The sequence below is a fragment of the Hoplias malabaricus genome, chromosome 11 (genome assembly GCF_029633855.1).
Source record: "Hoplias malabaricus isolate fHopMal1 chromosome 11, fHopMal1.hap1, whole genome shotgun sequence".
Classification (NCBI taxonomy): domain Eukaryota; kingdom Metazoa; phylum Chordata; class Actinopteri; order Characiformes; family Erythrinidae; genus Hoplias; species Hoplias malabaricus.
In genome coordinates this window covers 40,869,093-40,886,176 of record NC_089810.1, presented here as the reverse complement: position 1 = coordinate 40,886,176, position 17,084 = coordinate 40,869,093, and the positions used below count along the sequence as shown (strand labels likewise).

At 43.6% G+C, this 17,084-nt stretch overlaps 1 protein-coding gene across 1 annotated transcript; it reads left to right on the top strand.

Annotated features, from left to right (window-relative positions):
• The first annotated feature begins 1,063 nt into the window (after positions 1-1,063).
• LOC136709355 (fMet-Leu-Phe receptor-like) lies at positions 1,064-2,053 on the top strand. Its single transcript, XM_066684499.1, has one exon. The coding sequence runs from the start codon at positions 1,064-1,066 to the stop codon at positions 2,051-2,053; it is 990 nt and encodes a 329-aa protein (XP_066540596.1).
• The last annotated feature ends 15,031 nt before the right edge of the window (positions 2,054-17,084 follow it).

Here is a 17,084-nt window from a genome sequence, read left to right as displayed (position 1 = left end):
TTATGGGAAGTAAGACCTCTAAAGAGAATTCATAAAAATAAACCACAGCAGATGCCATATAATCAATCTTTTGATTTATGAACAGCTGTTCATCAACACTTCACGACTAAGAGATTATTATTATTTATTTTTTTGCCACTCGCCTGTCAAACCATTTTGAGCAGCACCGGGCATCTTCTTCAAACATTACCTCCGCCTCTCAACCTCCAGGTGCAAACCCATGCAGATACAGGGAGAACACACCAAACTCTTCACAGACAGTGGCTCAAGGTGGGAACTGAACTCACAATACAGGACGCTGGAGCTGTGCGACATTGACACTTGTTGAGCCACTGTGCTACTTCTGCTGCAGTTTGTTTGTCAAAAAATCTACCAGCAAATAGGAGCTGGCATTGCAGTATCCCACAATTACATTTGATTCTTGAAAATGTATATTAAGTTACTTTTTTAACTAATATTTATATAACACTTTTTGGTTCCTGACTAAAATTCTGGAACAGCGCTTATATTCTCAGACCACACACACACACACACACAAAACACAAGAACACTCAGATGCTAAACAATAGAAAATGGTTAATGCATGTGTTAAACAAACTTTAAAAAATTTGGAGGCTTCTCTGTTTAAACAAATGCACTGTGGTGTATATGACGAATGATTAAAGCATGCCGTGTAAAATTATACAAGTGCACAGTGTACATCTGGCATGACATTTCAGAGGAAAGAAGGTTCCTTCGAATTCTGACAAACCACAAAAAGGAAGTGAAAGTTACAAAATTTTACTCATAATATAAAAGATCATTACTCATCTCAAGCAGCAACACCACCCCCAGCTCTGCAGCAGTGTGCTGAAGCAGCCATTGGCCGGTGAGTGTTTTTATTTTCTTTAAACATATATAAAGATATTTATTTACAGTTAAATATTCCATAAAACAAAGCCATGCAGTGTTCACTAGTAGATATTATTTCTCTGCAAATGCTGGACAAAGGTATTTCTGCTTATTTGGTAACAAAACTTAACACGTCTACTGATTTCTGTCTCCTTTATAGAACTGAGACATCATGACTTCAACCCCAGTAACAGAAACATACCTTCCTGAAAATGGCACCAGGAACAATGACACAGGAATGGATCCATTGAATAAGTTCTATCTAGTGAGCAGCGTGATCATCATTGTCCTGGGTCTTACTGGAAATGGTTTGGTGATCTGGATTGCAGGATTTAAAGTCCGAAAGTCAGTCATCAGCATCTGGTACCTGAGCCTTGCTGTGTCCGACTTCTTGTACTGCTCCACCCTTCCCTTCTTTGTCTATTATATGATCACAGGAACGTGGATCTTTGGACAGTTCATGTGCTATTTCATTTACTTAAACATTTCCCTAAATCTCTACTGCAGCATCTTCTTCCTCACCATCATCAGCGTGGACCGTTGTGTGATTGTCATGTTTCCAGTTTGGGCTCAGAATCAGCGCACAGCGAAAAAGGCCTCTATGGTAGTTGTTCTAGTTTGGTTCACCTCTGCGATATTTAATGTTACAGCTCTAGTTATCCCTCACTCTGAGAATAAAACGGTAACCACTGATCAATGTCAAATTGGTGATTCTGCAGCAATACCTATATGTGAGTTCATTTTTGGATTTTTGATCCCGTTCTTGATAATTATCACCTGTTGTTTCATCATAATACGAAAACTAAAGACCACGCAGATGGTTTCATCTAAAAAGCCTTTCAGGATCATGATAGCACTGAGTGCCACTTTCTTGATCTGCTGGCTGCCTTACCACATAGTAACGCTGATGTATATAAGCATTGGACAAAATGATTTTCTAAATAATATGGAAATAATTGCCTTAATTCTCGTCAACGCTAATAGCTGTCTGAACCCGTTTCTTTATGCGTTCATGGGGAAGGACTTTAAGAAGCAATTTTATGCAATTCTGTCAAATATTGAAAATGCAATGGAGGACGAGGACAACCAGAGCACTGACAGAGGGACAAATCTGACTCGTGGAGGAAGCCAGCATACGACCACCATTTCATCTGTTCTGTGACAGAAATAAATAAGAAACAGTTTATTGCACGCCTTTACAAACATCTATACATTTATTTCCAACTAACTTTGTAAATACCTTATTTGTCCTGGTACCAGAGCCTTTAGCATATTCATTGATTATGCAAATTGTTTAAGACAAATCATTTAAATATTAGTGTTTCCTGTTTATTTTCAGTGTAGTGTGTTCTCCATGTGTTTGCATGGGTTTTCTCCAGGTGATCCAGTTCTCTCCTACATTCCAAAAACACATGTTGGTAGGTGGATGGTTTGTGTGAAATTGCCCATAGGTGCAAGTGTAAGAGTGTGATCGGTTTCCTACAAATGGTTGTTTGTCAAGATTTAAAGGTGCAATAAACTGCTGATGTGTAGCAAATAAACTGTTGATGTTAATATTAAAGCTCTATAAATTTCAACACTCTAGGCCACAAAAAGGTGGTCTATCACTGCATACTCTATTAGGCTCAGGCTGTGTTATATAATACTACATAATAGGCTTGATGATAGGTACTTTTGATGTTTTTATTTTTCTCTTCTTTTTGTTAAAGCGACTTATAAATGCTATTTTTAAACACTGAATTGTGAAATCTCTGATGTTAGTTACTTGTTTTTAAAAGGGTCAGAATTGTGTCAGTGGTCTGGGGGAGGGGCTTTGCGATGACGTGACCAGTAGCAAGTCTGTCATAACATTTATTAGCTGTTACACAATAAAAACACGGTGGAAACAAATGTGTTATGAAATAAAAATGTCAATGAATTTGATGATAAATTGTTTTGCTGTGGATATAAGTGTGGTTTATTTTCCATAAGCATTACTTGCCATGGACACCACTTACAGTCCAGTGCTCCTCGTCACAATATTTCACATTTTGGCCACCGGTAATGCAGAGCCTCCAATGGTCCCTTCTTTTTTTCAGTTTTCTCTCCTTTTAACAAACTGTCAGACGAGCTGAAATCTCACAAATCTGTTCCAGCAAATTCCACGTAACTGTGAGATTTATGTGTTTTAATTGTAAAAATGTGAAGTATACACAAATGTTTTTGTTAATTCATTGATTGTTATAACCCCTTGTCCAGTTCAGGGTCGCGGTGTGTCCAGAGCCCATCCAGAATCATTGAGCGCATAGCGGGAAAACACTCTATATTAATAGTCTTTAAAAAAGTCTATTTCTCAAGACTTTTTGAACACCACTGTATGGGATTCCTGCAGTTTAACATTGCTTATATGGACAAATACTTGTGGACATCTGGGTGTGTATTGGTGCATTGCCGTCCTGATACACGGCACCACCTTCAGGGCACAATGTTTGAACCATTGGATGCACATGGTCTTACTGGTGCAATGTGCAATTAATGAAGATTGTCCAGCAGGCTGCTCCAATTTAGCCATGAAACCTCCCACATTACAATGACAGGTGTTTCAGGTAACCCCTGTAAATTTCAAGCTGAAATTTTAAACTGCAATAATTTTGTTATTTCTTAATGCACTGAACCATTATTTAACTGACAAAACATTCAGTGTTACAGTATGTAGCATTTTACTGCTGTGGACAAGTCATCTGTAATTACCCAATCCATGTGTCTGCACTGTGTATTCTCTCTGTATAATGTAGATTACATTTTTATTATTTAATTCTGTTTTTTTATAGTTGTGTTCATCTTATGTAAGCTGCTATTTAAAATACAAATATTGATTTTCTAAATTTTTACTGAACACCTCTTATCTTTAGAACATTCCTAAATCAAATGGGACAACTTCAAAAACCATTATGAAGCACTCTCCTATTACCATGTATACACCAAAGTGTTCAAACAGGACATTTTGTAACTCAAGATTGAGGAGAGTTTATATCTTTCACTATCTAGCATATATAATATTGTGAAAACCTGAGATATGTGCTGTGTTCTCCCTGTGTCTATGTGGGGAGAACACACCACACTCCTCACAGTCAGTCACCTGGAGGAAACCCACGCAGGCACAGAAAGAACACACCACACTCCTCACAGACAGTCACCTGGAGGAAACCCACGCAGACACGGGGAGAACACACCACACTCCTCACAGACAGTCACCTGGAGGAAACCCACGCAGACACAGAGATAACACACCACACTCCTCACAGACAGTCACCCAGAGGAAACCCACACAGACACAGGGAGAACACACCACACTCCTCACAGACAGTCACCCGGAGGAAACCCACGCAGACACAGGGAAAACACACCACACTCCTCACAGACAGTTAATCGGAGGAAACGCACGAAGAAATGGGGAGACCATAAAAATGCCATCAGCTCATCTGTATTGTGTTCCACTGTCACACCTACCATTCCGGTTCACCAGAACTCATCCTCTATAAACTCCAACTCCCAGGAAGCACAGGACACTCACGTGAATCCAAACCACACTCACATGACATTGCACCGGTCTGACTCCCCTGAGTTCTAATCATTTACACCTGTTCTCCACCCTATATAAACCGTGTCCACAGTTCAAATCATTGCAGAGTATTTGCCAACATTATTTCTGTTGCCTTACGAAGGGTTCTCTATGTCTGTTTTGATCTCTGTGTTTTTGACCTTACGCCTGTTTTCCGGTTTTCGTCTTTTCGTCTTGCCTACTTGTAATTGTACTTTGGTGTTTATAATCTTGCCTGGTTTTTGACTACTCTTCTTATAATTGTGTTTAATAAAAGTTCTTATGCTCCGCGTGTGTCTACAATCTGTTTGATCATGTGTAGTGGTGTAAACGTGCCAAAGCAAAATGCAAAGGAGGAGTTGTATTTCAGCTGAAAGCAGTGCTGTTCTCATGCCACAATGAAAAATATTCACTATCCAATCACAGTCTGCTGCTGAATTTGGGGTGTGCCCTTTAAAGGTTCTTCAATAACAACTGTGATTCATGGATTATAGGGGCCTACCCAAATTGGATCAAAGCCCACCCAGTCAGCCAGAGGTAATTCTCCACATGTGAGTGCACTCGCAGACATACTCTCCTTTCTGACTGTTCCTCAACAAACACACATTCCCACGAGTCATAATCAGAGCTGCATCGTGAGGGGACATGATTAGGGTGGCCACTAATTCCTCACCATAACACTGTTCATTTTTATGTGTTTCTTCTGCAGTGGAAAGATGGGGAAAGCAAGGTTTGAAGTCTTGTAATGTTAGAACTGAAGTGATCTCAGCCTTGTGAAGCAAAACATTACAGAATACACACGACATAAACCATTACTATTACAGTTATAAATCCTTAAATTTTAACTTTACACAGAGCAGTGATGATGCAGTAATTAAAACTGTAAAAACAGATTAAAGGTATAACGTCTCTAGGTTTTTGGTAAGTTCCGTAAACATGTATATATTGAGACACCCCTTACACTGAGTGATTAATAATGTGAAATTGTGAAAGGTCAGGTACTTTAAGGTGCACCCAATCTGGACAGTTTCCGCTGTGCCAATACCACACACACACACACACCTCCATATAAACCACATAAAATCTAAATTGAAAAGCATCTTTTGTGCAAAATGACAAATCAATATGGTTATAGAGGCAACGTGAATGTGATTGTTTAGCTCATATTGGTTGGAGATTTTTAAATACGACACGATAAACTGGCAAAGCTCTGCCTAGAACCTTGTGGTTAACCTTCTAGAAATTACTTCAATAGAAATAAAGGTGCAATAAAGTTTACTTTCTTTGCTATACACTTACTTCTGTTTGCAAAAAATGTCATAATGCCCTTGAGCTATGTTTTAGTTGTGACTGCTGCCTCAGAGGAAGCCGCTACGATAAAAATCTGCTGACTGTGTGTCAGATTTTAAAGAAGTACATTTTACACACTTGATTTATCTTGCAGCCTCTGAAGGAGTGGCAGAATGACAAACAAAAATGCTCTGCTTCCTCAGAAGCAGCAATCATGTGCAGTGTTTCAGCAATGTTTGTTGTAAGCCAGCTACTTTTGCTTCTCAGAATCAAGAGGCATCATGATTTCAGTGCGAGAAACAGAATATCTAGAAACAATACCAACCTGACTACACTCTAAGTAAAAAAGTTACTGTATCGGTACAATAAGGTACAAAGAGTGTAAATGTGCCTTAAAAAGTCTCAACAGTGGTTTTAGAATAAGGACTGGTTCCATTCTCTGGAGAAGGAGAATATTAGAAAGCATTCATGATAGAATTGTGTAAAATTAAAGAACAAAATATATGGTTCATATGGTGTATGAACACCCCACAATACAAACAACTTAACAATCTACAAACATTATAGAAAATGGTACAATCGTGTTCCCTAACTGAAGGTACTGAAATGGACGCTTGAGAGTACCACCACAGTGACAAATATTCTGATAGTTCTTGTAGGGACACAGACTGTATTGTCATTGCTGCGGTAACTGTATTCATCTTAATCCTGGGTAGAGCTGAAAATGGCTTGGTGATCTGTCAGTTTTAAGATGAAGAAGTCAGTCAGTAGCACCTGGTACCTGAGTCTGGCACTGTTTGACTTCCTATTCTGTCTCTCTACGCCAGGGGTGTCAAACTCATTTTCACAGAGGGCCACATCAGCACAATGGTTGCCCTCAAAGGGCCAGATGTAACTGTAAGACCGTTTAAATGTAACTAAATGTAACCAAATGTAATGTTGAATAAATGTAAGTACTCCTTAATCTTAAATAAATCTGAATTTATTACTTATTCGACTTATAAACATTTGCATAGATGAAGAAAATATGTTTGCTTGTTGTTTTTTAACAACATAAATCCTGTTCATTTGTCATGTTAGTTGCGCGTCTCTGCGGCCAGCTGTGTTGTCAGGTTTCCTGCGAGTTCCTTAATTCGGTCCTGACATCCCGGTCGGGACACACCTGCTCACAGACCTTCAGCATACACTGCTTTAAAAATGCACCCCCTGAAAAAGACTTTCTTCAGCTACAATAAAGCTAGCTTTCACAGCTGCGTCATTTTTGGCCATAGCTCTTGTGAACATATTCTGCTGCTAACATTTTTCTTTTCCTAGACATTTTGGGATCAATTTTTGTAACTATTTCTTAATTCCACTTGTTGAAAAAAATCACATCGAAGAGGATACACAGTAATCTAGTGGTGGAATGCCGTCACTTGGCGGGCAACATAATCGGCATGCATTGTGGGAAACGTAGTTTAAAGTCAATCCACGCTTTAGAATTAGTGGCAAAAGAATTAATAATTAAATCTAAAAGCATGCACTGACCATAAACTCCATTTCCCACAGTTCCTGCCGATTGTTACCCGTGAAGCGATGGCTACTAGACTGCACTCAATCAGATCTTTTAAGCTTTTGCAGCCCACATCAAATGACACGCCGGGCCACATTTGTCTCGCAGGCCTTGAGTTTCACACATGTGCTCTACGCAATTTTTTATCATCTCAATGTTCAAACTTTCATTTTGAAATGTTCCTGTGCAATTTTCGTTCCTTCATAGAGTCTCTCAACAGTACAGTAACATCTTCAATCTCATCATCGTTAATGAATATCTTTATATGGTTGCTATGTTTCCCATGTGGGTGGACAAACATGGCACCATGAGTACAGTCTCTGTGATTGTTCTGCTAGTTTGGATCATCTCTGCAGTGCTTAGCTTGCCAGCCACCATTATCCAACATGCTGGCATATAACATTATGACTTTGAAAATCAGGCTGATTTAATCTTTTCATACGATTCCACTTTGTCAATATGGTATCCAAATTCATCTTTGCATTTGTGATCCCATTCTTCATCATTATGGTCTGTCATGCTTGTAATGGTATTTGTTCTGTAAGGGTTGATGAGGGATGAGGGGTGCGGACTGACGGTAGGCGGACGCAAACGCTAATAACACAGACTTTATTCAACAAAACTCAATGAAACAAACACAACAGGACTGGGGCATGAAGCGAGCATGAAACGGGCGTGAAACGAGCAAGAGGAACGAGCACGAGAAACGAAACAAACAATACGAAGAACAGGGCAAACGAAACAAAGAACAAAAAGGCTTGAACAACACGAACGGAACAAGGAACAAAGAACATTACAAACCATATGAAGAACAATAAACGCAGTACAAGAAACTAGGAACACGAAGCACAATTAACGTGAAACAAGGAACAATGAACCACCCCAGGAAGTGAGGGAAGAGGACTTAAATACAATAACAAACGAGAAACAGCTGAAGACAATAACGAGACAGAGGCAGGACTAAAGTGAGGCTAGGGTGGAACCAGGGCGGAGCTAGGAACAACAACAAAACAAAGCCATGTGCTGAGAACAGGAAAACACGAGATGAGACGAGGGCGTGACAGATGCCCCCTCCTGAACGCGCAACTCCCGGGGCGCGTAACCTAGACCCTCCAGAAGCTGGCGCAGGAGGGAGCATGGAAAACAAGAAACTAGAATTTGGACAGAACAGAAGACTGACAAATGGGAGAAACCAGTGAAGAACCTAGAAATAGAGACACGAAAGAACTAAAGACGGGTGGCAAAGCACTGAAACGAAGAGAACGGACTGGGGACAGAACTTGAGCGGGGACAGAACACTGAATTAACAGGGGATGGGACCTGGGACTGAAAAGGACTACACTGAACGGAAGTGTTTACATGAGACAGGACGGGAGTGGACAAATGTGACTGGACAGGGTGCTTAACACTGGAAAAAACACTGGAAGGGAACAAGGACTGGACGGGAGACAGGGGAGACGACGGGACTGAGTGCTGGGAATTGGCAGGAGACGGGACAGAGGGTTGAAACGGGGACTGAGGCAACACAGGAGCAGAGACAGGGGACTGAAGCATAGACTGGACAGGTGCTAAGACTGAGGATGGATACTGGGCGCGAACAGGGGACTGGACATGGGCTTGAAAAGGGAACAGGGACCAAGACACTCACAGTAACAGACACGAACACGGTAACAGGGACAGGAATCGAAATGAAAGCAGACACGGGTACAGGGACAAGCACAGAGACAGGAATCAGGACAGGGACAGACAGTGGAATCAAAATAACATGGGGGTGCCCAGGACTGGCAAATGTCTGTGGGGCAGTCCGAGGAACCAGCCTGGGCACAGTTCTGGGGATCGTCCCCGACGTCCTTGGGGCCGTCTTACGGGTGCGACCGGAAGCGGCCGTATCTACAGTCACCGGGGCAGACACGGCCGTAGCAACAGTCTCGGGGGCAGGAACGGCCGTTGAAGCCGCCTTCTCGAGCAGAGGAGCGGCTGGCTGGGCCGCCTTCACGAGCAGAGGAGCGGCTGGCTGGGCCGCCTTCACGAGCAGAGGAGCGGCTGGCTGGGCCGCCTTCACGAGCAGAGGAGCGGCTGGCTGGGCCGCCTTCACGAGCAGAGGAGCGGCTGGCTGGGCCGCCTTCACGAGCAGAGGAGCGGCTGGCTGGGCCGCCTTCACGAGCAGAGGAGCGGCTGGCTGGGCCGCCTTCACGAGCAGAGGAGCGGCTGGCTGGGCCGCCTTCACGAGCAGAGGAGCGGCTGGCTGGGCCGCCTTCACGAGCAGAGGAGCGGCTGGCTGGGCCGCCTTCACGAGCAGAGGGGCGGCTGGCTGGGCCGCTTTCACGAGCAGAGGGGCGGCTGGCTGGGCCGCTTTCACGAGCAGAGGGGCGGCTGGCTGGGCCGCTTTCACGAGCAGAGGGGCGGCTGGCTGGGCCGCTTTCACGAGCAGAGGGGCGGCTGAGGGAGCCGCACTCATGGAGATTGGAGACCCTGTGACGACATCCACGGAGACAGGGGAACCTGCAGCGACGACATCCATGGAGACAGGGGGACCTGCAGCGACGACGTCCACGGAGACCGGGGGACCTGCAGCGACGTCGTCCACGGAGGCAGGGGAACCTGCAGTGACGTCGTCCACGGAGGCAGGGGAACCTGCAGTTTGTGCTGCTCGCCGGGCTCGCGCTGGAGCTGTAAAGGGTTTAGGGGGTTTAACGGGCGCACTCATGGGATCCCCTAGAGGTGCACCCCTGTTAGCCTCACCTCCGTCGTCCTGAGGCTGAAGGCTAACAGCCCCTACCCTTAACCCCACCCCACCCCCCCCCCCCCCAAAAAAAAAATTTCCCCGGACCTGAGGGGGTAGTCCTCGGGAGCAGAGGGTCCTGCGCAGATGTCCTCGGGAGTCGAACGGGAGAATCTGGCTCTCATTAGTTCGCTAAATGTCTCCACTGTGATATGCAGGGCTCTCTCTCCCAGCACCTGATCAGCCCACTCCAGTGCTCTCCCTTTGAGATGGGATCTCATAAACATCACTTGGATCAATTCATGTGGCGCCGGAACAGTCAGGTAGTTAAGGTACAGTTGGCACTGAAGCAGGAAACCCTCAACATTTGAAGTCCCCTCAAACTCCGGGGGAACTCTCATATAGGATTGCAGGACAGCGGGTTGATCACCCACCTTTACCGCTAAAGACTCCTGTACCTTCCTGAACGCCTCTTTGAAAAAATAGTCCGTGCTAGCTGCGTCCTTCTTTGGGTCGTTCATTCTGTAAGGGTTGATGAGGGATGAGGGGTGCGGACTGACGGAAGGCGGACGCAAACGCTAATAACACAGACTTTATTCAACAAAACTCAATGAAACAAACACAACAGGACTGGGGCATGAAGCGAGCATGAAACGGGCGTTAAACGAGCAAGAGGAACGAGCACGAGAAACGAAACAAACAATACGAAGAACAGGGCAAACGAAACAAAGAACAACAAGGCTTGAAAAACGCGAACGGAACAAGGAACAAAGAACATTACAAACCATATGAAGAACAATAAACGCGGTACAAGAAACTAGGAACACGAAGCACAATTAACGTGAAACAAGGAACAATGAACCACCCCAGGAAGTGAGGGAAGAGGACTTAAATACAATAACAAATGAAAAACAGCTGAAGACAATAACGAGACAGAGGCAGGACTAAGGTGGGGCTAGGGTGGAACCAGGGCGGAGCTAGGAACAACAACAAAACAAAGCCATGTGCTGAGAACAGGAAAACACGAGATGAGACGAGGGCGTGACATGTTCATTGAAATGATTCATAATCAATACAGATATTTTTAATCAGCAATGACCACGCATGCTTGTGTAACTGAAATTGTTTTATTCCTAATTCTCTGTGTGAAACAGCAGACTTATGTGTGTGTGTGTTTCAAATAACAGCATATCTACCCCAAATGGGTAGAGGGGGATGCACAGAGCACATCTGGAAAGGTGTTAGAAATACAAAAGTGAGTAAAAAACAAATGGTAAAAGACTTGGAGTCATACTGGGAGCAGGATACATTGAAAGGTGATTGAAATGTAAAAGAGCAAACAGATGGTAACTTCAAAAGTAGCTCCAGGTATAAGAGACGCTGGTTGAGAAACGGTCAGGAGAGAGGAGTAGTGAATATGGACCAGGGACTCTGGTCTCCGGCAGAGACTGGACCCAAAGGCAGGGAAGAAATAGTACCATGGGGATAGGCGTGACTGATCATCTCTCCGCTAACAATCCAAGCCTCATCTACGAAAATTGGTGGTGAGTGACAGACTAATTATTTGAGAATAATTATAGTTTAATCTGTTCCCCTCCACCTCCTTTTAAGCACTCCATTCTGAATAAAGTGTAGTTGCATAACAGTGTAACTAGTGGTGTACTGCTCGACGGTGCAATTGTGAAAAGGTAGGTCAGGGTGCATTAAGCAAAATAATGTATGGGTACACACTGCAACGAACAGACCATGTCTTCCAAAAACATACAGGAAAGGGTTAGTTGCTATTGCTCATGGGAGATGTCACATGAGCAAAAGGGGGGAATAATGGATATGATTAGACATTGGTATGCATCCAGACTCTCAACACTCACCCAAAAGTTTTGTTCAGCATGCCTCACGTGTGCACAAAACACACACAGGCACACACAACCCCTGTCACACCAACCTGTAGGTCACCCCCCAGCAACAGAGCCATTCCAACATTGGCAGATTGATTTTGTAGAGCTAACACCAACAGAAGGGAAGTGGTTTCTCCTGGTCTGTATATGCATGTTCAGTAAATGGGTTAAGTGCCTCCCTCTGGTCAGTTGCTTGACCCACTCTCTCACAGCGTATTGCATTTCGAGACGTTTCTGCCCGTATCTAAGCAGGTGAAAGCAGTGCTGCCGCAACCAGCCGACCAGCCCTTCCACGACAACAAGCCAGGTGACTGGGTGCTGATACGGGACCTCCGTAGATGAAGGTGGAAACAACCCAAGTGGACTGGACCAAAGAACACTGTATTCTATACACCCTCGCCTCTGCACCCGACGTGACTCATTACATGACTTAATCGTGCCAGATGAACACAAACTAACTACTGAAGGTGAACGATTTGCTGAAATAATATTCCCAATGTATGGAGTGGCAGCCTTACGCAGGGATCTTAACAGGGTCCACTATAAGCTGTCTACATTTGTGAACCAAACAATTAAAGGACTAGAAGGAGTAAGATCTGAACTAACAGCATTAAGATTAATGACCACACAGGACCGTATGGCACTCAATTTACTCTTGGCAAAGGAAGGAGGAGTCTGTAGCATGATTGATTAACATTGTTGTACTTATATTCCTCCTAACGATGCCCTGGGAGGTAACATCAGCACGGTTCTGCGCCAAATGCATACTGTAGCTGCTCAACTCAGGGATGAAGAGCGTTGGGTTAGTTCATGGCCTGGGGTTTGGGGCTCTATGTTCACTAGTTTACGTAGCATATCCTTCATGATCTTGCCTATTCTCATACTGCTGGTGATTTTGCTTTGCTGCGGACCATTGCTGTGTAATTGTACTGTCAAAACTTTGTCTCATCGTGTTCAAGCGAGATACCAGCTCCTGCAGATCACAAAGGACTCCTGGGGCTGGAACATTTGTTTGATGAAGATCATCTGTAAAAAAAATTATTGATTAAGAATTAAAGGTGGGAAATGTAATGAAATTTGTTCATTGAAATGATTCATAATCAATAGAGATATTTTTAATCAGCAATGACCACGCATGCTTGTGTAACTGAAATTGTTTTATTCCTAATTCTCTTCATGAAACAGCAGACTTAAGTGTGTGTGTTTCAAATAACATCATATCGACACCTTCCTTTCAATCAACTCTTTTTGTCTCCAGAACACAGAGAGGAGATAACTGAGACCAAATGGGTAGACGGGGATGCACAGAGTACATCTGGAAAGGTGTTATAAATAAAAAAAGTGTAAAAAACTAATGGTAAAAGACTTGGAGTCATACTGGGAGCAGGATACATTGAAAGGTGATTGAAATGTAAAAGAGCAAACAGATGGTAACTTCGCAAGGAGTTCCAGGTATAAGAGACGCTAGTTGAGAAACGGTCAGACAGAGAGGTAACAGGGTTGCGCGCAGCATTCTCTCTCCGTTAATAAATTGTTCTTTTACTTGAAGCAGACTCAGAGACTCAGCTTTCTTATTTCTTTCATAATTTTTCACAACATGCTGTAGTCATAAAATAGCTACAAAATAAACCAAATGATGGGCGGCACGGTGGTGTCTCTGTCACAGCTCCAGGGTCCTGGAGATTGTGGGTTCGAATCCCACTCAGGGTGACTGTCTGTGAGGAATGTGGTGTGTTCTGCATGTGTCTGTGTGGGTTTCCTCCGGGTGACTGTCTGTGAGGAGTGTGGTGTGATTTCTCTGTGTCTGCGTGGGTTTCCTCCGGGTGACTGTCTGTGAGGAGTGTGATGTGTTCTCCCTGTGTCTGTGTGGGTTTCCTCCGGGTGACTGTCTGTAAGGAGTGTGGTGTTTTCTTTCTGTGTCTGTGTGGGTTTCCTCCCGGTGACTGTCTGTGAGGAGTGTGGTGTGTTCTCTCTGTGTCTGCGTGGGTTTCCTCCGGGTGACTGTCTGTGAGGAGTGTGGTGTGTTCTCCCTGTGTCTGCGTGGGTTTCCTCCGAGTGACTGTCTGTGAAGAGTGTGGTGTGTTCTCCCAGTGTCTGCGTGGGTTTCCTCCGGGTGCTCATGTTTCCTCCCACAGTCCAAAAACACACGTTGGTAGGTGGATTGGCGACTCAAAAGTGTCCGTGTGTGTGTGAGTGAATGTGTGGGTGTTGCCCTGTGAAGGACTGGCACCCCCTCCAGGGTGTATTCCTGCCTCTTGCCCAATGACTCCAGGTAGGCCCTGAACCCACCGCGACCCTAAACTGGATAAGAGTTACAGATAATGAATGAATAAACCAAATGGCAATATTCACAAAGAAACTCAAGATCATGAAATGAATAATGTAAACTGCAGCTTACTCCCATCCAGGTTATCAAAACAGTATTTTCAGCAGTTTGTATTTTCATTATTCCCCCTCACACACACGTTTAAGCCGTTAATCAATGACTGGTGGGAGACTTAATAGAATCAGACATCAAACTTACCTCCAACATATATGAAGTGCTTTGCTGCCAGACCAGAGCGAGGAGCTTAAAAACAAGTAGAAGAAATATTCATTTCAATGTTTCAGTGATCTAAGGCTGTAAAAAGACCTGGGCGAAAAAAAACATTAAATAAAATGGTAGCAGACACAGCAGACACAGACGGGTGTATTACATTCCCTCTACGATCTCCACAGCTCCATAACCACGACTGTGTTTCCTCCAGTGTCCTTCAGCAACGGCAATACACACACACACACACACAGACCCAGTGCGGGTTTAAAGCGTCCTTTAGTGAGTGTTTAAAGAGCATCTCTGTCATCTTGTGCTTCAGCCTCTTTTTTTCTGTTTTAAGCAGTCTGTATAAGCCTGAACACTGCTGCCCCCTACTGCTCATATTTCCGACACTACACTCTGAACACAAGTCCACACAAAAATACCACCACACTGTACACACAGTAATCTCACACTAAACACCACACTGATCACTCTAAACACAGTAAATAAAGGTCAAGTCAAAGGTAAAATACTCTTTTATAACATTTCTAAAATGTTTCCTCACCATTTGCTGCTCTGCAGTTGGTTTGCACTGGAAGCAGGTCCATAGAGGAGGGAGAACACACCAAGCTCTTCCAGACAGAGTCACTGAGGTGGGGTATGAACCCACAACCCCAGAACTCCGGAGCTGTGTGGCACAACCAAGTTGTGGTGCCACCGTGCCACGCGATCTCTGTTCTCTTTGAGCTGAAGCTCTAGACTTTTCTGTTACTGCACCTCCACTTTCTACTCTTTCATTTCTTCACGTTTCCCTCTTCCTCTCTCTCCATCATCCTCTCGGAGTTCTCTCTCTCCCCTGTTCTTTTATTCCCCTGTTCCTCTTCTGTTCTCACATTTTTTTCCTTTTTCTTTTTCATTTCTTTTTTTTACTCATTTTTTTTCTAATATTTTTTCTCTCCTGATTTATTTTTTTTTTTGTTCTTTTTTTCTCTCTCCTGTTTCTCTTTTTCTTTTATTTTTCTGTTACTGTCCTGGCCTTTTTCTAATTGCTCAGTCTCGCCACACTGTAAAAATTGTTTGTAAATTTTACAGTAAGTTACTGGCAGCATAGATGTCAGTACACTACAGTAAATTTACAGTTTGATACTGTTCTTTTTTTCTCTCTCCTGTTTCTCTATTTCTACTATTTTTCTGTCACTGTCCTGGCCTTCAGAGGCACAAAGAGTATATTGCTTTTATTATTAATGCTAACAGTATTAATAATAATAGTATTAATCCTACCAGCTTCCTTCCTTTACTGCATCTCTCCTGTTCGTCCCGTTCATCATTTCTCGTCATTTCTATCACATTAATCAATTTCTCCTATACTTCCATTTCTCTCATTAACTCCCTCCTTTGCCTGACGATTTCCCACGAGTCTGTCCACGCTCTTTTTTCATTTCCTGATATTCCCCTCAGTCTCGACTGTTCTTCTCTCCATCTCTCTATCGCCATTTCTCTCCTGAAGGCTCATAGGTCCTGTTCTCGCATTAGTCTCTCTATCCTCTGTTCTTTTTCTTCCTTCCTCTCCTGTTTTTTCATGGCTCTGTCTCTCCACCATTCTATAATGCCTCTCCTTTTCTTCTCTTCACTTGTTTCTCTGCATCTCTCCCGTTCTTCCAAAGTTCTTTCAGACTTTGCTGTTCCTCTCATACTGTGTTTGTGGCCTGCTGGAGATGTTTCCTTTTGCTTTTTCTGATGCTCTTTGTCTCTCCTGTGCTCTGTGGTGCTGTGTTATGAAGACTTGAGTAATCAGACGTGACCAGCCAGGTAAGGCGCTACTCCCGACTCACTTTTATTGAACAACAACTCCCCTCTTATAGTTACAGAACTCCCCCTACTGGTTGCTTAGTATTCTGTATCTCAACCACATTACACTTGTCTAAATCCCTGATACTTCATCCTCTTTGTAATTTAACAACTGTAATTACCTTCCAGTTTTTGGGAGGCAGGAAAACAATGCAAAGGCTCTATATGTATAATATGAACAGATTAACAACACTGGTAAAATCTTCAAATATCCTTTCTTATGAACAGAATCACCAGCTGTTTTCACTAAACCTGAGAGTGGGGGTAGACTGCCCCAGTCCCTCTACTGAGCGAGGGGATTATTCTGCCCCTTGTACCACTCATTTATCCAAACGCACCTGCTACTCTAAGTAACAAAGTCCTTCAGGTACTTGGAAGTTGTCTTTCCCTCTCTGGGTACCTTCTGGTAGGTTCTGACTGATGCTGAGTTGATATCTCAGTTGACTGGCTTGGGTTGTTAATGTCCACCCCCGCTGTGCTATCAGGCAAGTTTTCAAGCAAGTTGTCAGACTGGACTGGTGCCACAAGTGTTCTAACCAAATGACTTCTATTTCTCCGGGTCAGACATCTTGGTGTTTCAACATAGTAGGATCTCGGTGCATCTGAATGACTTTTGACTGTTGCCTTCTCTTTAGAGTCTTTTACCCACACATGGTCCCCTGGGTACAAGTGAACCAGATCGCATGCTCCGTGATGTCTGTTGAAATTTCTTCTCTGCTTTTGTCGACTGGCTTGTTCTCTCTCTGACTTTCTGGAGATCTGGCCAGCCAGGTTTCAGCTCAGAT

Bases quoted from the DNA above. Each gene is read 5' to 3' on its own strand.
- LOC136709355 (XM_066684499.1), top strand. From the start codon at position 1,064: ATGACTTCAACCCCAGTAACAGAAACATACCTTCCTGAAAATGGCACC.